The 18,490-nt window shown below is 32.8% G+C and overlaps 1 protein-coding gene across 22 annotated transcripts in view; it reads right to left on the bottom strand.

The window, feature by feature from the left end:
- Nucleotides 1-18,490, bottom strand: part of RIMS2 (regulating synaptic membrane exocytosis 2) — a gene marked incomplete at both ends in the record, with an annotated part of 289,996 nt that overhangs the window by 22,218 nt on the left and 249,288 nt on the right. For 4 of the 22 annotated variants that reach the window (XM_081324264.1, XM_081324268.1, XM_081324270.1 and 1 more), the window contains 2 exons: nt 867-1,108; nt 7,476-7,648. The exons of 17 other annotated variants lie outside the window; for them this stretch is intronic. In XM_081324264.1, the coding sequence (XP_081180390.1) occupies nt 867-1,108; nt 7,476-7,648 (415 nt within the window). Of the gene's footprint in view, nt 1-866; nt 1,109-6,371; nt 6,636-7,475; nt 7,649-18,490 lie in introns of all 22 variants that reach the window. One more of the 22 variants, XM_081324253.1, reaches the window with a different exon arrangement.

The raw sequence follows: 18,490 nt of genomic DNA, 5'->3' as shown, positions 1-18,490 counted from the left end.
AGTCAAACACTTCCTTTGAATGTATGATAAATAATAAGTGAAAGCCAGACTTAGTTGTGCTTATTGTAGATGAAATGCTGATTAACTGAAACCTCTAAGAGGGATACATTTTGAGTTATTCATTTACATGAGCTGAGCCACGAGAAGGATGCAACAGAGAGATTAATGCACCATAACTGCATTCTGACACTTAAAAGATAAGTATTGCTATTTAAAACTCTGTTTCAGATTGTTATATAACTTTGCACATCAAGTAGGAAAAACCTCAATCACACTTATTCCAATGTTCAAGCCACAGTGTCTCACAGAGAACTTTTTCAGTTAAACTGTTTCTTTGATTATCTAATTCATAGAGCATTTTGTAACATTGAATTATACATTATAATATTTGCTTTGGCATTGTATTTGAAAATTAAATATTAAAGTTAAAAAACAATGGGTTTTTAAAAAATAAACCAACAGCTTTAATCTTTAGCAGAAGTTAATTAATCTAAGCAGACGTTAACAATAAAATAGATGAAAATGGATTATTTATAAATATCTTTTTTTTGCTTTTATTTGTAAGCTTCTTTGTTTTTGTGTATAAACATTTTTCAAAATGTGCTGCAAACATTCTTACAAAGCATTCATTATAGCAATGCATTCCATCTAATGGTGATGAATAGAGAACATTTCTCCCTTTTCTAAATTTAGACCTTTAAATTTGCATTTAGCCCCAATACTGCGGTAATGTTAAAGAAATGCTGAACAATCATTTTCATAAATCATAAACATTCTGAACTACATTACACTTCACCTAAAAATGTAGATTATAAGCTTAAAGTTCACGCACAACAAAAAAATGGAAACTGGAATTTTAATCCTACCAGTTTGGCTGAGTTGTGAGGTGCTCCTGCTTTTCCGTGAAAGCCCCACGATAGCTACCATTTTTGCACCAATACTGGATCGCCGTTTTTTTCCACCTGCTCCCACAGTGCCCACCGCTGTATCAGACTGGCTGCCATCGTTCTTCTCTAGTGCATACATCTCCCCACTGATGCTGGTGCTTTTAGTTATGTTCTGTTCTGTAGCACCAATCTGTCTGCTTTGCATTTTAGATGTGAAAACACTGTCAGCCAAGACGATGGGTAGACAATGCCATAAAAGAAAAAATAAGACAGTAAAGGAAGGTTTCAGACTGAAGGTTTGGGATGACTATTGGGAGAAGCAATTAATTCACACAGAAATTGGTTTGTCACCAAAGTTGAAAAGATCAAATTTCTTTGCATTTGATTGTACAATAGTTATTGTTTTGTCTCATCACAAAACTTATTTGTAAATTTGACCGAAAAGCTATGGCATTGCTATTATGGTACGCTAAACAGTAATCTTATAACCATATAAGAAATACATTGTGTATGTTTTTATAATTTATTATTCTTATATATGAATATCAGTTAGCCACTGGTGGCATACAGATAGTCTTTGACTTGTGACCAATCATTTAGTGACAGTTCAAAGTTACAACGGTGCTGAATAAAGGGATGTTGTGAAGTTCTGGCTGTTGCAGTGTGCCTGCAGTCATGTGATCAAATTTTGGGCACTTGCCAGCCCTTTTGCACTTACAACCTCAGCGGCACTGCAACCCCCCCATCTACCTATTTGCCCCCATCAGTGCCCTTTTGGTCCCCTGACACCCAGCTGATCATTGTTGCCATCTTCTTGCTCTGGCTGCTAATAAGGCATACCCAGTCTAGCTGCTTAACTGTATGAGGCTGGTTCTGCCTAGGGATAAAGCACATAGCAATTATACTCCTGCAAATGGGGATTTCTTTGCAAAGACTTCCTGGGTAGGGCTGGGGTTGGTTTGTGCTGTGAAAAAGGGGGGAAAGGCTGTTTTTGGCTTTCATTCCCCCCCCCCCTCTTTTAGACTGCAAAGGCAGCCCCTGCAAGAAAGGTAGAATCTATATCTAACAGACTGGTTAATATTTTACTTACAAAGAGAAAATGTAAAGATAGGGGTTATCTGAAAAATATGCTAATATGAATATGCACAAGCACACTAGAGCTACTTTGAAATGAATACTTTGAATTATATTGTAGATAAGCATACTTATTGTATTTAACAGTGTAAAACACAGTTAAAATTTTGATTTTCTTAATACGTCAACCTATAATGGAAACAAATAATATTTAATTCATTGTCATTCAGAATTGTTATAGTGGATATTTATGTAGCCCAATTATATGTTAGATTACACACACACACACACACACACACACAAACTGAAGCTTTCTATAAGAGAAATACTGTATATTAGCTAAACTGAATATAAAAATTCAGCTCATTCAATGAAATTGGAGCATAAAATGTCATAAAAAATTTAAAAACTATTTTTACTATGTTTTAAATTTAAGGCAACAAACATTCAAAAATACATGAAATAAAATAATAATATAAGCTTAGGTAACATGATAGACTGCTGATTGTTATTAAATAAATTGAAAGCTTGCGGAAAAGATTTCTGTAATTAGCAAATATGATTGGAGTATGTATGTATGTGTATATATATACTGTGTATGTATGTGTATATGTATGTGTGTGTGTGTGTGTATGTATATATATATATATATATATATATATATATATATATATATATATATATATATATATATATATATATATATATATATATATATATTTGTTGTTGTTGTTAGCTGCGAAGTCGTGTCCGACCCATCGCGACCCTATGGACAACATTCCTCCAGGCCTTCCTGTCTTCTACCATCTTCTGGAGTCCATTTAAGCTCACGCCTACTGCTTCAGTGACTCCATCCAGCCACCTCATTCTCTGTCGTCCCCTTCTTCTATTGCCCTCGATCTTTCCCAGCATTAGGCTCTTCTCCAGTGAGTCCTTCCTTCTCATTAGGTGGCCAAAGTATTTGAGTTTTAGCTTCAGGATCTGGCCTTCTAAAGAGCAGTCAGGATTGATCTCCTCTAGGACTGACCGGTTTGATCGCCTTGCAGTCCAAGGGACTCGCAGGAGTCTTCTCCAGCACCATAGTTCAAAGGCCTCAATTCTTTGGCGCTCAGCCTTTCTTATGGTCCAACTTTCACTGCCATACATTGCAACTGGGAAGACCATAGCCTTGACTATACGCACTTTTGTTGACAGGGTGATGTCTCTGCTTTTTAGTGTGCTGTCTAGATTTGCCATGGCTTTCCTCCCCAGGAGCAAGCGTCTTTTAATTTCTTGGCTACAGTCCCCATCTGCAGTGATCTTGGAGCCCAGGAAAACAAAATCTGTCACTACCTCCATTTCTTCCCCATCTATTTGCCAGGAATTGAGAGGGCCAGTTGCCATGATCTTGGTTTTATATATATATATATATATATACTTAAAAACAATGACTCTGATAATGGATTTAGAATAGGGCAGTAGTGGGATTCAGCCAGTTCGCACCACTTCGGCAGAACCGATAATTAATTTTTTGTTGCCCAGGCCCAGAATGGACTTCCAGAAGTGGCATCCACACAGAGAACCGGGTATGGAGAGCCTTTAAATAACTAGAAAAACCATTGGGAAAGTAAGTAAAATTAAAGCAGTACTCATAATTAAACATATCCTTTTCTGTCTTCTACAAAAGTATGGTAATCTCTATTAACAAATTATTTTGTATTGTTTTAAGTTTACAAGAGTGCTTGTCAATTGTCAAGAGGAAGCAGTATGATGCCAGGATCAACTGAAGATCAATGTGGGTCGAATTTTGTTTTCATGTTGTTATCTAAACTAGTTTCATCTATGGTTATTAGACATTAATCGCAATTTCCAAAACTATATAGGATGAAACAAAATTATCCTTTAAACTCCAGTTTTCCAGATTTTGCTCAAAACATACATATGAATTGTTATTTTAAAAGCTGCAAACAAAACCCAATAAATATAAACGTAGAACACAGGAAGACAAGAGTATATACAATGTTTTACACTTTAAAAAATACTCTGGAACTACAGTGAATGAAGATCATGCAAAACAGAATACGTGTAACAATCTTACAGGTTTTTTTCTGTGCACTGATTGAGTGATTATTTTTTCTAGGCTGAAACATTTTGCTCCTGCTTTTTCTGCCTTCTGGATTCTTATGACCTTTTGTCTCCTGAGCAATACTTGGCCACATATGCCTTCAAAATTTCCTCCTTACCTTTGTTCATTTCTTCTCTCCCTTATGCTGACCAATGGTCATACTCGGCTTTTAATTTCCCAATCCCAGCATTATGAATTCCTTTCCAGTTATTTCTACAGCCAATTCTCATGTCCCAGAGATTTTGTTCTGAGTAAAAACAATACAGTCAAGCCCAACTACTTTTCTATTACTATTTCTATATTTTATTATTTTATTTTATTTTTTATTTGCTGCCCATCTTACCATAGGGTAACTCTGGGCGGCTTACATATTTACAGTTAAAACATAAAAAGTTAAAATCTGTTATTACTCAATCAACCACTTCCATCGTGCTGTCCCCCACTATTTTAATTGTTGTATGTTGCACAGAGTAGCTATTTGTGAAATCAGATGCCATAAAAATTTGATAAAAAATATAAAGAAATTCAGTAGTGAAAGAAAAGTTTGTATTTTGCCTATGTGATCTGAAAAAACGTTCTCAAGCGTGGTTCATCAAACTGAAAGGAGATACCGACTGGATGCAACCATGTTCAGACTTGAACCCAGTATTCTACAAGACCTTTATTAATGACTTGGATAAAAATGTGAAACTACTAGTTAAGAAATTACTAGAAGACTTAAAACTCAGTGGGATAGTGAATAGCCTACAAGACAGAAGTAAAATTTAAAATAATCTTGATAAATTGGAAAAATGGAAAAAAAGCAACAGACTGAGATTTAATCAAACTCTTCACTTAGGAAAAATAAATCAAGTATAGGACAAGAGATATCTGGCTTATCAATAATATTTAAAAATATTTTGTGATTATAGTAGAATGGTGTGGCTAAAAAAATACACACACAATTTTTGGTTATACCTATAAAAATCTATTTTCCAAATCATCCTTGTGCTGGTCAGTATTAATATTCTATTTATAGTTCTGAGCAGTAAAATGTCAGAAAGTTTCAAACAAAATTGGAACAGGCTTAGAAACCAGCAACAAGGATGGTCTAGCATTGGAAACTAAACCCTTTAAGGAAAAACTGAAGAACAAGAAAGTCATGTTAACATTCTCCAAATATTTGAAAAGAATGTCATGGAAGACATTATAACAGATTGTAGGACACCAGTGTATTTCACTTACAGAAAAATTTCCAGTTAAATGTTAGGGGGAAAAACAGTAAAGTCTAGTTTAACAGTTGAACCAGTTACCCATAACAATGGTTGGTTCATTTTCAATAGATACATTCAAGCATCCAAGCTATTTCAGTTTTAATTACTGCACTTAATAGGGTTTTGGATTCAGTGCCTAAATGGCTTCCTAGAGGATGATTCTGTGATTTTGTGAAGAGGCTCATGTTCAGAAAACAAAACCTGTAATAATATATCCATTTCTGAAAGCTTTAAAACATATAATACTAATAATAGAATTAATACTATTGATCAAAGTATCTCCCCCTTCAGATAAGAATAGAATTTTATAGCATATTCCCTCAGTTTCCGCAAGATTCTGCTCATACATTAAATAATGGATGGCTTGAGTAACCCATTATTATCCTCAATGATAAAATTATTCCCTTATGAGAACAAAAATGAAAAATATATTGTCTTTTCTTCATATGGTTTGTATTAATGACATTTAAGACCATCCATATCAATGTCCATTCTGCTTAAATAATTCTATCTACAGAGCTCCAGAATGTTATATTTATATATCATGAAATATGTCAGTATGACAGAATTCTGTTAATATGACAAAAATCTAAGAACTAGATGGCCTTTCTATATTTATCTCATGAATTCCAGCTTAATGTGAATCAAGATCAATCAATTGTTGGCCTTAATTTCTAGACTATACCACAGAGTTTCTCAACCTGTGGTCAGCGGACCCCTGGGGGGCCACAATGTCATTACAGTGGGTCCATGAAGGCTTGAAGAAAGATTATGATTTAAATTTTGAGTTAGGTCTTGGTGGTCCGTGACCAAGGTCCATGGCCACAAAAGGTATTTAGAGGAGGTCAATGGTGAAGAAAAGGTTGAGAAGATATGCTATACAAGATGGGTAATATTTCTGTAATTTGTTATTTCTTAAAATAATTTAACGAAATAGAACATTGGTTGACTATTAAAATACTAAGCTTAAATTTAATGATGGACACAAAAAGGAAACATAAAGATGCTACTGCAAATGATAGAACTCTCTAACAAATAGAAATCTACTTTTACCTGAGATCATCCTGTGAATATCTCCTTTGCAAATCCTCTTTATTGTTTGTTTCTGTTCCTTCCTCAGTTATCTCTTCTTGGGCCCCTTCATCCTCTTCTGCTTCTTTATCTTCCTCATCACAGTTCTTTGTCACCTCCTCCCCTTCCCCCTTTTCATCATCTTGTTCATCCAACTTTTTCTCCAGTTCCTGATTCTCCTCTTCTTTCTCAAGGAATACTTCCCCATCCCCTTCCTCCCATCCCTCTTTTCTTTCCTCATGTGATCTTCTGAGGTAAACAAAAATTGAGGAAGCATGCAAGCAAATAAAAAAAGAAGACAGAAGCCAGTTAGGAAAGCTAGACAGAATCAAAACTTTTTACTGAGCTGAGAGTGGGGGAGGACAGCCACAAAATAAATGCTAAATGGCAATGATGAAAGAAAAAAAACATGCAGCCCAATTCTACGAACTAATTAAGATAGAGTCTTACTATTTTTAAGAGTAGAAATGGCAAGAAGACTGTAGAATAACATGAATGACAAAAATGTCTGCATAGATATTCTTTAAGATGCAGGACAAAAATATTTATGGATCTTTCTGCATGTGCTGTACACAAATACACATCTGTAATACTACTCTATGTCTTTGTGGAATCTATAACCACTACCAACATTAAAAATTATCTTGTCTGCAGGAAGAATGTTAAGGTTCATACAGCTGCACACATAATGCATCATGAAGTTTACAGTATCCTGATTCACTTGGAAGACAATTTGGCTCACTTACAGGCAGAATTAAAGCAGTACTGAGGGAAGGAAGTTTTTAGAAGTGGCCTATTTTAGGAACATCTTTATGAGGTTTACACTACCATGGCATAAATTTATGATTAAGATCCATACATCTTACTATTATAATCCAGAACATTTATTTTAAATTGCCCTATAGTGTGGAGTTTTAGTAAACAGTTTGTTTTGAAAGTAAGTAACTTACATACTTTCAAAGAATCTGAACATGAACAAATACAGAAGGCTAAGCTGAAATTTCAGAAAATGTCCCAGAAAAGATGATACTGGGATCCAGCTCAATTCACAGAAAACAAGATTAAAGCTGACTTATAGTTTCTTACCTAATTTTCTTGTTTCCTCTTGGCCGTTCTGATTGCACAGACATATAACTAGTGCTGCTAAAACGGGATGCACTACTGGTTCTCGAGACTGCTGATACATCGCTGACATCACTGTCTGAAGACTTGTTGGAGACATTATCAGAGCCTCGTTGAGGATCCCGCCCGGGATGATACTGTAATATAAACGAACTATGATGTTCAGGGTAGCCTTAAAGGTATCTTGTTTTTTAATAATTCACTATCCAAACTTTTTATTTCTCTAAAGACGGTGATTATTTTTTTTAACATCTCAATATTCCCCAATAGCTAAGATTTAATTTACTTTAAACATCTCAAATATTTTTCTTTAATGTGCTCAAAGCAGTTTGTGTGGTGTAAAAATGCAATTAACAGTAAAAATAATATTACATAAAATGAAAGCTATTTTAAAGGAAGTGTATGAAGGCCTGCAAAAGGTTCAGATTTTGGTTAACATGTATGCCAATATAAAATTCTTGTTGCAATTTTCTTCATACATTTCATAAAAACTGAGACAGTCTTTTAGGTTATCATTGCCATCATTCAACAGTGAGATATAACAATCAGGGGAACTCATATTTAGTTATAACAGGGACATTATAAACTACCTCCAAAATGTTGCTCGTGTTTTGTTCTTCCTTTTAGCTATGACAACTTTGCTCAAAATATAGATTAAATAGCTGTCAACCTTAACATAAAATTCTTTGGAAACTGGATTGTTTATCTCTTGTATGCAATCAACCAATTTAATTTATTCTATAAACCACAGTTAAACAAATATGTCAATAAAAGATTATATTAATTTTACAGGAAATTATCACAGTAAATAGGCATTTGCATCCAAGCTCTGAATCTTAAATAATATATATTTTATATACTTTATTATTCCATGGGGGTACATTCATATATTAGGATTGGTGAATACCTTTTCCCTAAATACATTACAATATGGCACTAGCAGATGACTGGAGAATTTACAAAGAGGAAACTAAGACGAACAGCACATAAATTATTCTGATTGTTTGAAACATTTGAATTTCTTGCCAGGAAATGTATTGAGAGAGACTTATGAAATCAAGAAAACTATAGGAATATCAGAGAAAATGTTTTTGTACCAATGGAAGAACAACCAGTGAAGATAATAACTTTCCAGGAGCTAATTTGTAAAACATGTTGCAACAAAATATTTGCATAACTTTAAAATGAGAAATGATTAGATAACAAAGATTCATGGCTGGCATACTGTATGGGCCATATTACTAACTGGAATTTCCATGTTTACAGACACGTACTTATTTTTTTTATGTAAACAGAAAGCCTGATATTGATTTTAATCAATAATATTAACTCTTCTTGATTGTTTTTTTTTATAATTTTGAATTTTAGAGCCGTGCTGGGTCTTGTGTACAAAGAAAGTGACATATAAACTTAAATCTATAAATCCATAGCAATGGAGAAAACGTATTAAATTTAGAAATACAATGTTAAATATCTTCATAATCTCTAAATTAGTAATGCTAATAAAACATTTTAAAGAACTAAAAAATAAGAAACTGGATTAAATTATATGTACAGCATTATATTGTATTTATTATATTTAAATATATTTTAATGTGTACTTTCTGCATACATTTTGCAAGCAGGGAGAACTTAAAATATTTTAATCTCAATATTACATATAATATAAAAGTATAAACTAAATAGTTTAGTTTATACTAAATGTACAGATATATAAATATATATTCTATAAATTAACAAATTGTTATAAGAATTTGTAGAAGAATTGGCTTTAGAAATGAAATAAAAATTTCAGAGGATAACAAATTTAAGAAGATTACTCTAGATTACTTTCTAGCATTTATAATATAAGACAAAATAAAACTATATGCAATATTGCATTTATTAAAACCTTTCCCCTTATTTGTGACAGATTCTAAAATTGTATAGTACAGTTTCCACTTGTTTGCACTCAACAGGATTTTGACCAAGCAGGAACAAGACAGTTTTCAAAACGTCAAGAAATGTAAGATTTTTTTTTAATACAGTAGCATTATGCATTATTGAAATGGTATGAAGAAAAGGTTTTTATCTGGCTCCTTTAAACATTCTCATAGCCATTTAATTTATAAACTCTTTAAGGTTGTTTTTTTCTTCTGAAATGTGTGGAGATGCATTGCTTTCAATAGTCTGAATTCAAATAATCTATGTTCAGCTCAGTAAATACTGTCCATACTGACATTCATTTTATCATCTGTTATAAATCTTATATACTATAAGCCATATAATCTTCTAATCAGTTTTCATTGAATTTGCATTTATTGGACTGGTTCCAAACTTATATTATAAAAGACAGCACCATAAAATAATAGAGCTGACTGTAGTAATAACTGTAGTAGACCCACAGGAATCAATATTATCTTTAATCCATTGATTTTAGTCCATTATGTTCAAGAAACTCTGCATTAACTACATATTCAGCAGTCATTAATATTTGTTACTTGTATTTTACCATATTTCTTCTGAATGTGTACATTATTATATTACATATATCTCTGAAAGAAAAATGTTTTTATTTAATGTTCTGAAGACAGAAATTACTAGTTAAACCTGCCCTAGCTAAAAAGTTTAAAAATAGCCTAGTGTATTTTTAATAACAAATGTACTTCAAGCATTTCTTGCTTTTGCTAAAAACAACTCATGCTTTATCCATGCATAATATATATTATTTCATGTTTTGTTAAACCTGGATTAAAGTTGTTTAAACCACATCTGGGAATCCTGTCACTGTTACAGATATTTAGTAAAATACAGTTAGTTTGTATAACCATTTGTTTAGTGACTGTGTTACAGCAGCACTGAAAGTGTGACATGACAATTTTTCACACTTAAGACTGTTGCAGCATCCCCATGGTCACCTGATTAAAATTTGGTAGCATAAAATGGGCCTGTATTTATGATGGTTGTAGTGTCCCAGGTCACGTGACCAATTTTTGTGACTTCCAGCAAGCAAAGTCAATGTGGAAGCCAGATTCATTTAACAACCATCTTACTAACTTAACAATTGCAGTGATTCCCTTAACCTCTATGACAAGAAAGGTCATAAAATGGGGCAAAACTCACTTAGCAACTGTCTTGCTGAGCAATGGAAATTTTGGGCTCAATTGTGGTTGTAAGTCGAAGGACTACCTGCAATGGGAACCAAGCCATGAAAGTACCTGAAACTGATAGGAAGCATTACAAACTGGAAATGATTAACTATTGCCGGTGTTTGAAGGCAATAGAAATAGGGAAATATTAGCAACTGTATTGAAGTGAGTCAATACTCTTTGAAAGGGGTGAGGAAGAGAATTATAGCAACAGAAACCATGTATCAATATATGGGTCAATTTGAATCAAAGAGGTCCTCTACATTAAGATTGAAGAGCCCTCTCTCAACAGAGGGGGAGAGATACAACACCACCTATCTCCAGTCTACAACATGATCCTTTCAGCAGTTCCAAGAAGGTTCCACACCCATTTGCACTATTCCGGTGACTAAGGGCACAAACTCCAAGTGGCCTCAACGGCTCTCAGAAAGAGTGCTAATGACCAGATGTCCACAAAGAATATACGTAAATCCTTTCATCCTCCACATTCAGTGAAAACTAAAGAAGCTTCTTGAATGAGAAGCAAAACATCTTCAAGGAAAAAGAAAGTCCAATTGCCTTTTGAAAAAAAGCACCTTTGGGATTCTCTTGCAAAATTAGGTTTCTCAATGGATTCTGAATGAAAATGCATAAAAATGTGATAAGGAATATCCTACTAGTATCCTAATATCCTAATTTCCCCCTTTTGGTCAGAAAATATACATAATTGTAAACAATTTTTGAATTACAACTTTTTTTTTACAGATGGTTACTTTGGAATAACTTGAAATACAAACAATATTTTTCTGAATCATGTCATAGAACCTTTTGCCTTGAGAACATTTTATTTTTATATGCTGCTAAAAGCCAGCATATTCTAATATTTATTCTAATTCTAATTCTAACATTTATTAATATTGCTTAACATGTTGAATGATAGGTAGCAAATATATGTATTTCCTGATAATAGAATAATGTTTCTATTTTCTTTCTCTTTCTTTTGTGCAATTTGGATGTCCCAAGACATTTGCTTTTTTTGTTGTCATTATTTATTTTGTTTGAGGGGCTGTATTGTGCTTGGTCCTCCATTCTCATGGAATTTGTGTATCAAAAAAACTAGTTTTTCTGTTTATTTCCCCCAAGAATGTTTAGAAATGATTTTATACCAAAAATACTTTTTATCATCATTTACAAGTCTTTCTCTCTTTTGCCTCAAAAGGCAGATTACTACAAATCTGGTGTTTTTAGAAGCAGACTCCATTTATCACTTGTATATTGTAGCTTCACAATAAATCCCATTGCAACTACACTTTTAATTACTTACAAAAATAAAGGGAAGCCCTTTATAGGAAAAGATACTTTAGTGAAATCTAAACTAATAAATTGATAATTTAATAAATAGGAAACTTCTGCAAACTAATTGTTTACTAGATAATTTATGGTGTTATATGTTTGGGGGGGACTGCATTGATAACATTTATTTGGCTAGGCTAAAATTTAGGGGGATTTATTCCTATTTTCCATGCATACACTTAGTCACTGGGATATGCTATTTGATAGAAGAAAAAGAACATGCAGCTGAGCATGAAGATGTTGTGACAAACAACTGTTGGAAAAATGAAACCTGTTTTCCTTCTTCCTAAATAACAGTAAAAGCTTACTGAGCAGAGGAGGAGGTATCAGCTATTAATTAAAGCATTAAATTTGCATAAATAAATAAAATTGATTTTGCATTACTTTGACATTGATCATTGGTTTCCATCTTGGTAGAATCCAACAAGATCATAACCCTGTATATATTAGTAATGTCTTAATGCAATTACTATAATGTATTTTATTTCAAATTGAATTAAAAACAATTCAAAATTTTCAACTCAGCTGTCATATGGCACTTTTATTTTATCTACTGCACTGGTTACCAGTTCACCTACAAGTGCAATTCAAATTGCAGAGCATTACTACTAAAGATATATACAGGACAAGATACTTATCAATCAAGTCTTATATCAATCAAGTATTAAAAACCCTTATATATAGCACAGCACCATGACAGTGCCTGACACAGCAACATGTAAGCTGAGCTTCTTCATCATCAGAAACTAAAAATTCTCTTTTAAACCAGCATTGGATTATTTTGTCACTTAAGATCTATTATAGATCATTAACTTCTGTTCTATTTCTATTTCTCCTTCTATTTCATAATTAATGCAGTGATGTGTTTTAATGATTTAGCATTGCGTGCATATTTTAATACTTATCAGTTTCTTTCAGCAGCTATTTTAAGGAAAGAAAAAAAGGAGATTATTTGACTTTTAAACTACCCATTATCAAAGTTTTGAGTGGTATATAAAAGTGAAGCATATTAGACAACAAATTAGTAGCATTACAATATTAATTGCCACCCAAATTTTTTAAAACATTTTTAAAAAAAATACAAAACTAAATATTGTTAAAGGTCAACTAGAAAAGATACGATCACCATAGAAAAAGTGCAGCCCCACTCTAGAGATTAACCTCCCCAATTGAATAAATTAACAAATGTACTTGTAAATCTTGCAGGAAGGAAGAGACATCTTAGCCAAATGTAAATAAACTAATACAATCGATAGCTGGCATTCAATAGCTTAAGCTGATTTACCATGTACCTGCAAAATATCTAGAGAGTCAGAAATCTAAGGTCAAAGATTTTAAATTATTTTGACAGAGCAATCTAATACTGAGATCTTTTTAGACTGGGATGTCATCCAAGGAGACCTTGAACAGGACAGACTGGATGGTATCCGGATATATTGTTTTGGCTACTAGCCAGATCAGGTATATGTTGTAGTTGTATGTTAACCTATAATGCTTTTGCCTTTTGAATTAATACAGAACAGAAAAAAAACATAATAAAGCTTGCCATCTATAATTGTTGTCTTATGTTTTATGTCTACCCTCTCCGATGGACTTAGTGATACTTATTTGTCAATTAGTCAAACATCATTAGCCAAACATCACAAAGAAACTTTCGTTGAACTTTGTATACATTACATGCTAAATGCTTGGTGGAGGTGGGGGCAGAATCTGCAGCTATTTTTAAAGATTTTCACTCTTGACAGTTTACCATTCACATGAATCAGGCAAAATGTGTCTATAGTATAGTTCTTTTGATCTTAAACATTCAATCTCCACTTTTCTTTTTTATGAATGTACAGGTTGGGAGTGAGGGACATGAGATTCATGATGCTTTACTTCCATCTGAAAAGTGAAATGCTTTCTAGAATTTGAAATGACGGTATCTGGGATTCATTCAAAACTAAATTCCGAGGAAGTGCCACTGTCCTCTATGAGAGAAGCACTATCATTTGTGAACATGATCCTTCACCATCCTGATTGGTTTGACCTACAGTGAAGAAAGAATGGTCATGGTTTAAATGATTGCAAATTCCTCTTATAAAGAAGGGCAATTGCCAGACTTAAAAGTTATGGTGTGCCCACTTCTCAAGACACCACCACTGACCAGTCAACATGGATATTTAAAGAAAAATGATTGAGAATGAATGAGGTAGGACCTAGGAAGGCTGAAGACATAACTATTGACAGCTGTTTTTTAGTGAGTTAACCAGTAAATTAGCTAAGAAAGCAAATATAAATGTAGAATGGTTTCAGACCATTTAACTATTAACTATGTGGATTAATATATCATAAAGTTAGAACTCTTCATTTGACAGGAATAACACCTGTTCCTAATACTAATTGTATAAATTTACAATTCAATGGATAGCTCTGATTAAGCATGCTAATGAAGACTGGAAGTTTAAAATTCTAATTTGCTTAAATAAAATTGCTATTTAATTTAGATTCTTGGTGTCTTTTTTATTATCCAGTGGTCTTGTACTTTAATCAAGCCTTTCATATGAACAAAATTCTGAATATAAAAGGAAGATATTATAGATGCTGAAGGTTAGATGTGATATATTCAGATTAGAAATCTACAAGCAACTGATGCTTTTTAATCTATCAGGATTCTAAATTGAACATATTATAGTACTAGTCTTGAAGTAAAAAATTGGTACAGCTGACAAGTACCCTGATGTACTCTTTACTATATCATTTTCTAAATTAGCACTTCTATCTCTCCTCCATCATATGATATGGAAGTAGAAATTATTTAGATTTTTTTCTAGTAACTCCTACTTCCTTTGCTAACATGCTTATGACTATATCAATATTTCAATAATATTAGAGGTAGATGGTCAGGCAATAATCACATCAGAGTTTTTAATGACCCAGTATCCTTCTACACTAACTGAGTTTCAGTATTGTAAAACTAATACAGATAGTTCTTGATTTACAAGAGTTTGTTTAGTGATCATTCAAAGTTACAACAGCCCTGAAAAAGCGAATTATGACCGTTTTTCACCATTTATGACCACTGCAGCATCCCCCATGGTCACATGATCAGAATTCTGACAACTGGCAACTGGCTCATATTTATGATGGTTGCAGTGTCCTGAAGTCATGTGATTACCTTGTGTGACCTTCTGACAAGCAAAGACAATGGAGAAGCTGGATTCACTTAACAACTGTGTTACTAACTTAATAACTGCAGTGATTCACTTAGCAACTGTGGCAAGAAAGGTCGTAAAATGGGGCAAAATTCACTTAACAACTGTCTTGCTTAGCAACAGCAATTTTGGGCTCAGTAAAATTGTCCTTTATACAAAAGTATCTCTATAATGATAAGCATTCTTTGGAAGCATAATTTGAATTATCAGATTTTCTGTACAGATTTCTAAAAAATGCTTCAAATGACCAATCTTGAGATTCATTATGTTATGTAATTAGTATAGTATATCATTCTTCCCAGCAATCCTACCCAAATTTGAAATTATTCTACAGTTCAAAAAAGTAGCATTTAGCCTGGCTCAAGACATTTTGCTGCTGCTAGAGACTGATCAGGAAATTATGCTGCCTATTTATTTCACCGATGCCAATTAATTTATTTTAACACTTGAAACAGAAGATTCCATAAACACTTCTATTCATACTTTACCATAGAATTAAGTGACATATTAAATAAGTAAACATATTCTCCTCACTTTTCATGACATTCAAAAAATGCTGCCAGAAATTATTGTTCCTTCTTTAATAGAAGCATAAAATAAATTTTATTTTCATGACAAGTTTCTAAAGTAACAGAAAAAAATGTCTTTGCTGGAACTATCACTCAATGCAGCTGGAAACAAATAATATTAAACATAGAAAAAGAAACCTTAAAATATATTTTTTAAGCTTTATCTATGTGAATAGCTGTTCCTTTGACAAAATTGACAAACACGTGCAAGTATACCTCTGTATAACACATTGTGCCTATGTCAAGTTCATTTTTGTGGTTATTAACTTCTGGCAGTTGTTTTTATATCTACATATCACACTGGCATTAACACATTTCTTTTCACAAAAAATATAGTCTATAACAAAAACGTACCTGTGTTTCACATTTTTTTCAAACCTGAGCCCTGAAAATTTCCAAAATATTGTACAAATCTAGTGAAACAAACTATACTTCTATACAAGTGCAAATAGGTTTTTCAGGTCTGAAATGTAGATAAGTTTATATCAGTTTCTTATCATTAATTGTCAAAGAAGAAAACTGCTGATATAAAATGTTTGATTTATGGTCATAGGTTTTAAAAATATGATAACGTAAATAAGCAGCAGAGAATTGTAAACTATATAAGATATGTTTACATTACTATAGTTTTAGACAAAATATGTACCCTGAAATTAGTGAAATCCTAGCGTTCAAGCATCTGCTGTTGGAGCCTCAACTACTCTGAAAAAAAAATGTAGAGGCATCTCCTGGATAAATAGCATTGTGCTTCCTAGGAAAGGGCCTTTGCGAGGCTTCACAAATACCCCCAGGATTCAGCTAGCATAATTCATCACCCAACTCTTTATTTCAAGAAAACAAATCTATTTAGCTCAAAAATTCAGCAAAGTTCTTTTCCTATTTCCAGCCATAGCTGGTATGACCCAATAAACTTTGTAAGTATGGATGAACTTCCTCAGTCCTGGTTTACCAGAAAATCATGTTTTGCTACCCTTGATTTTTGCGCTTTATTAATCATTTGCTGTTTCATTAAAAACCTGTAAGTAAAATTTCAGATTTGCAGAGCAAAACAATATTTGTCCATATCCTACACAGGTAGTACTTGATTTACTACAGTTGTTTAATGACCATTCAAAGTTACAACGGCACTAAAAAATAGTGTCTGACAATCATATTTCACACTTAACAACTGTTGCAGCATTCCCTTGGTCACGTGATTTAGATTCAGATGCTTAACAACTGGTTCATATTTATGATAGTTGCAGTGTCCTGGGGTCATGTGATCATCTTTTGGACCATCTGACAAGCAAACTTGTTAATATTCACTTAACAACTATGTTAACAACTGTAACGATTCACTTAACAAATGAATCAAGAAAAGTCATAAAATGGAGCAAAAGTCAATAAATTTCTCACTTAGCAACATAAATTCTGTGCTCCATTGTGGTCATTAGTAGAGGACTAACTGTACTTATTTTTCAAGGATAAAGAAATAAGATAAGTTCGAGAGTATATTTAGTTTAATAATGACAAAAGCTGAGAAAAATTCTAGAAACACAAAATCTTTCTTGAATCTCTATTAAATTGGCATGTATGACCATATCTATCCCTAAGATATCTAAATTACTTAAGTCTTCTAGTATAGTCAAATTTTCATTCACGCTTCTCTGATTAGGTATCCTGTCTGCCTTCTAGTATCTTGACCAAATATTAGTTGTCATTAATAACACATTCTTTATAATGACAATTCTCTGTTGATGTTATAGGCAGAAAATAGCTAGATAAAAAAATTCTCACTAGGAGGCAGAAATATAATTTGAGAGTGTATCAGACATGACTATCCCTAGTTTCATAAAGGGAGAAAGGAGGAAAGTGCATTCAGACATGCAAGATTCTGTTCCTGTGACCTTATAATAAAAGTAGCATCAGATTGCCTGTTTTTAGTTTCCAACCCTGGGGGGCTGGCAGTTGACCCTCTATTGCCTTCCTCTAGATTTTTATGATAGCACTGAAAAGACAGCTGCAACTAGTTACCTATTATGAAATATGTATGCTGGAGAACATATTAGTTAAATTTTCACATTATATATTACCTTTGAGAAATCCTGGAGAACTATTAAAATATCATCAGGAACAAGAAAAGGTTGTCTCTATCATCAAAAATGAAAATTCTGGAGACACAATATTTCTCAGTTTTACCAAAGAATTAAATATTCCAAAATATTCCATAATATTCTCGTTAGCCAGATACCTACATTATGGATAGGATGACCTGACTATTAAGTTGATATGTAGCTGGCTCAAAAATCATAGTCATCAGTGATTCCTCATCAAGCCAAAGGAAATTAACAAATGAGATAATAATAATTTAATAATAATGTATTATATTTGTACGGCTGCTGAATCAAAATAGATTTAATGTCAGATTACAACATTAAAAACGTTGGAATACACAAATACCAACATGTTGTAGAAATACACAAAAAAATACTAAATACCCATCAACAATTAAGTGGGTTCTGCAAGGTTCCACTCTACCCTCTTCAATGTTTTATTAATGACTTGAATTGAAGGAATCCTTATCAGATTTTCTTTTTTTAATAATAATTTATTAGTTTTATAATTTTACATTTAGGCACTTAAAAAGCAGCCTGGTGGCTGGGTTAATAGTTCAATAAGATATAAAAATCTTTAGTACAAATCTCAAGTTACAACATCAAATATTTCCTCTCTTTTTCCCTTAATATCTACTATCTCGTATTTAAGCTAATACAGTT

The sequence above is a fragment of the Vipera berus genome (assembly GCF_964194415.1).
Source record: "Vipera berus genome assembly, chromosome: 3".
In the NCBI taxonomy this organism is placed as follows: Eukaryota; Metazoa; Chordata; class Lepidosauria; order Squamata; family Viperidae; genus Vipera; species Vipera berus.
Note: the sequence above shows the minus strand (reverse complement) of the source record. Positions and strands in the feature narration are given on the sequence as shown.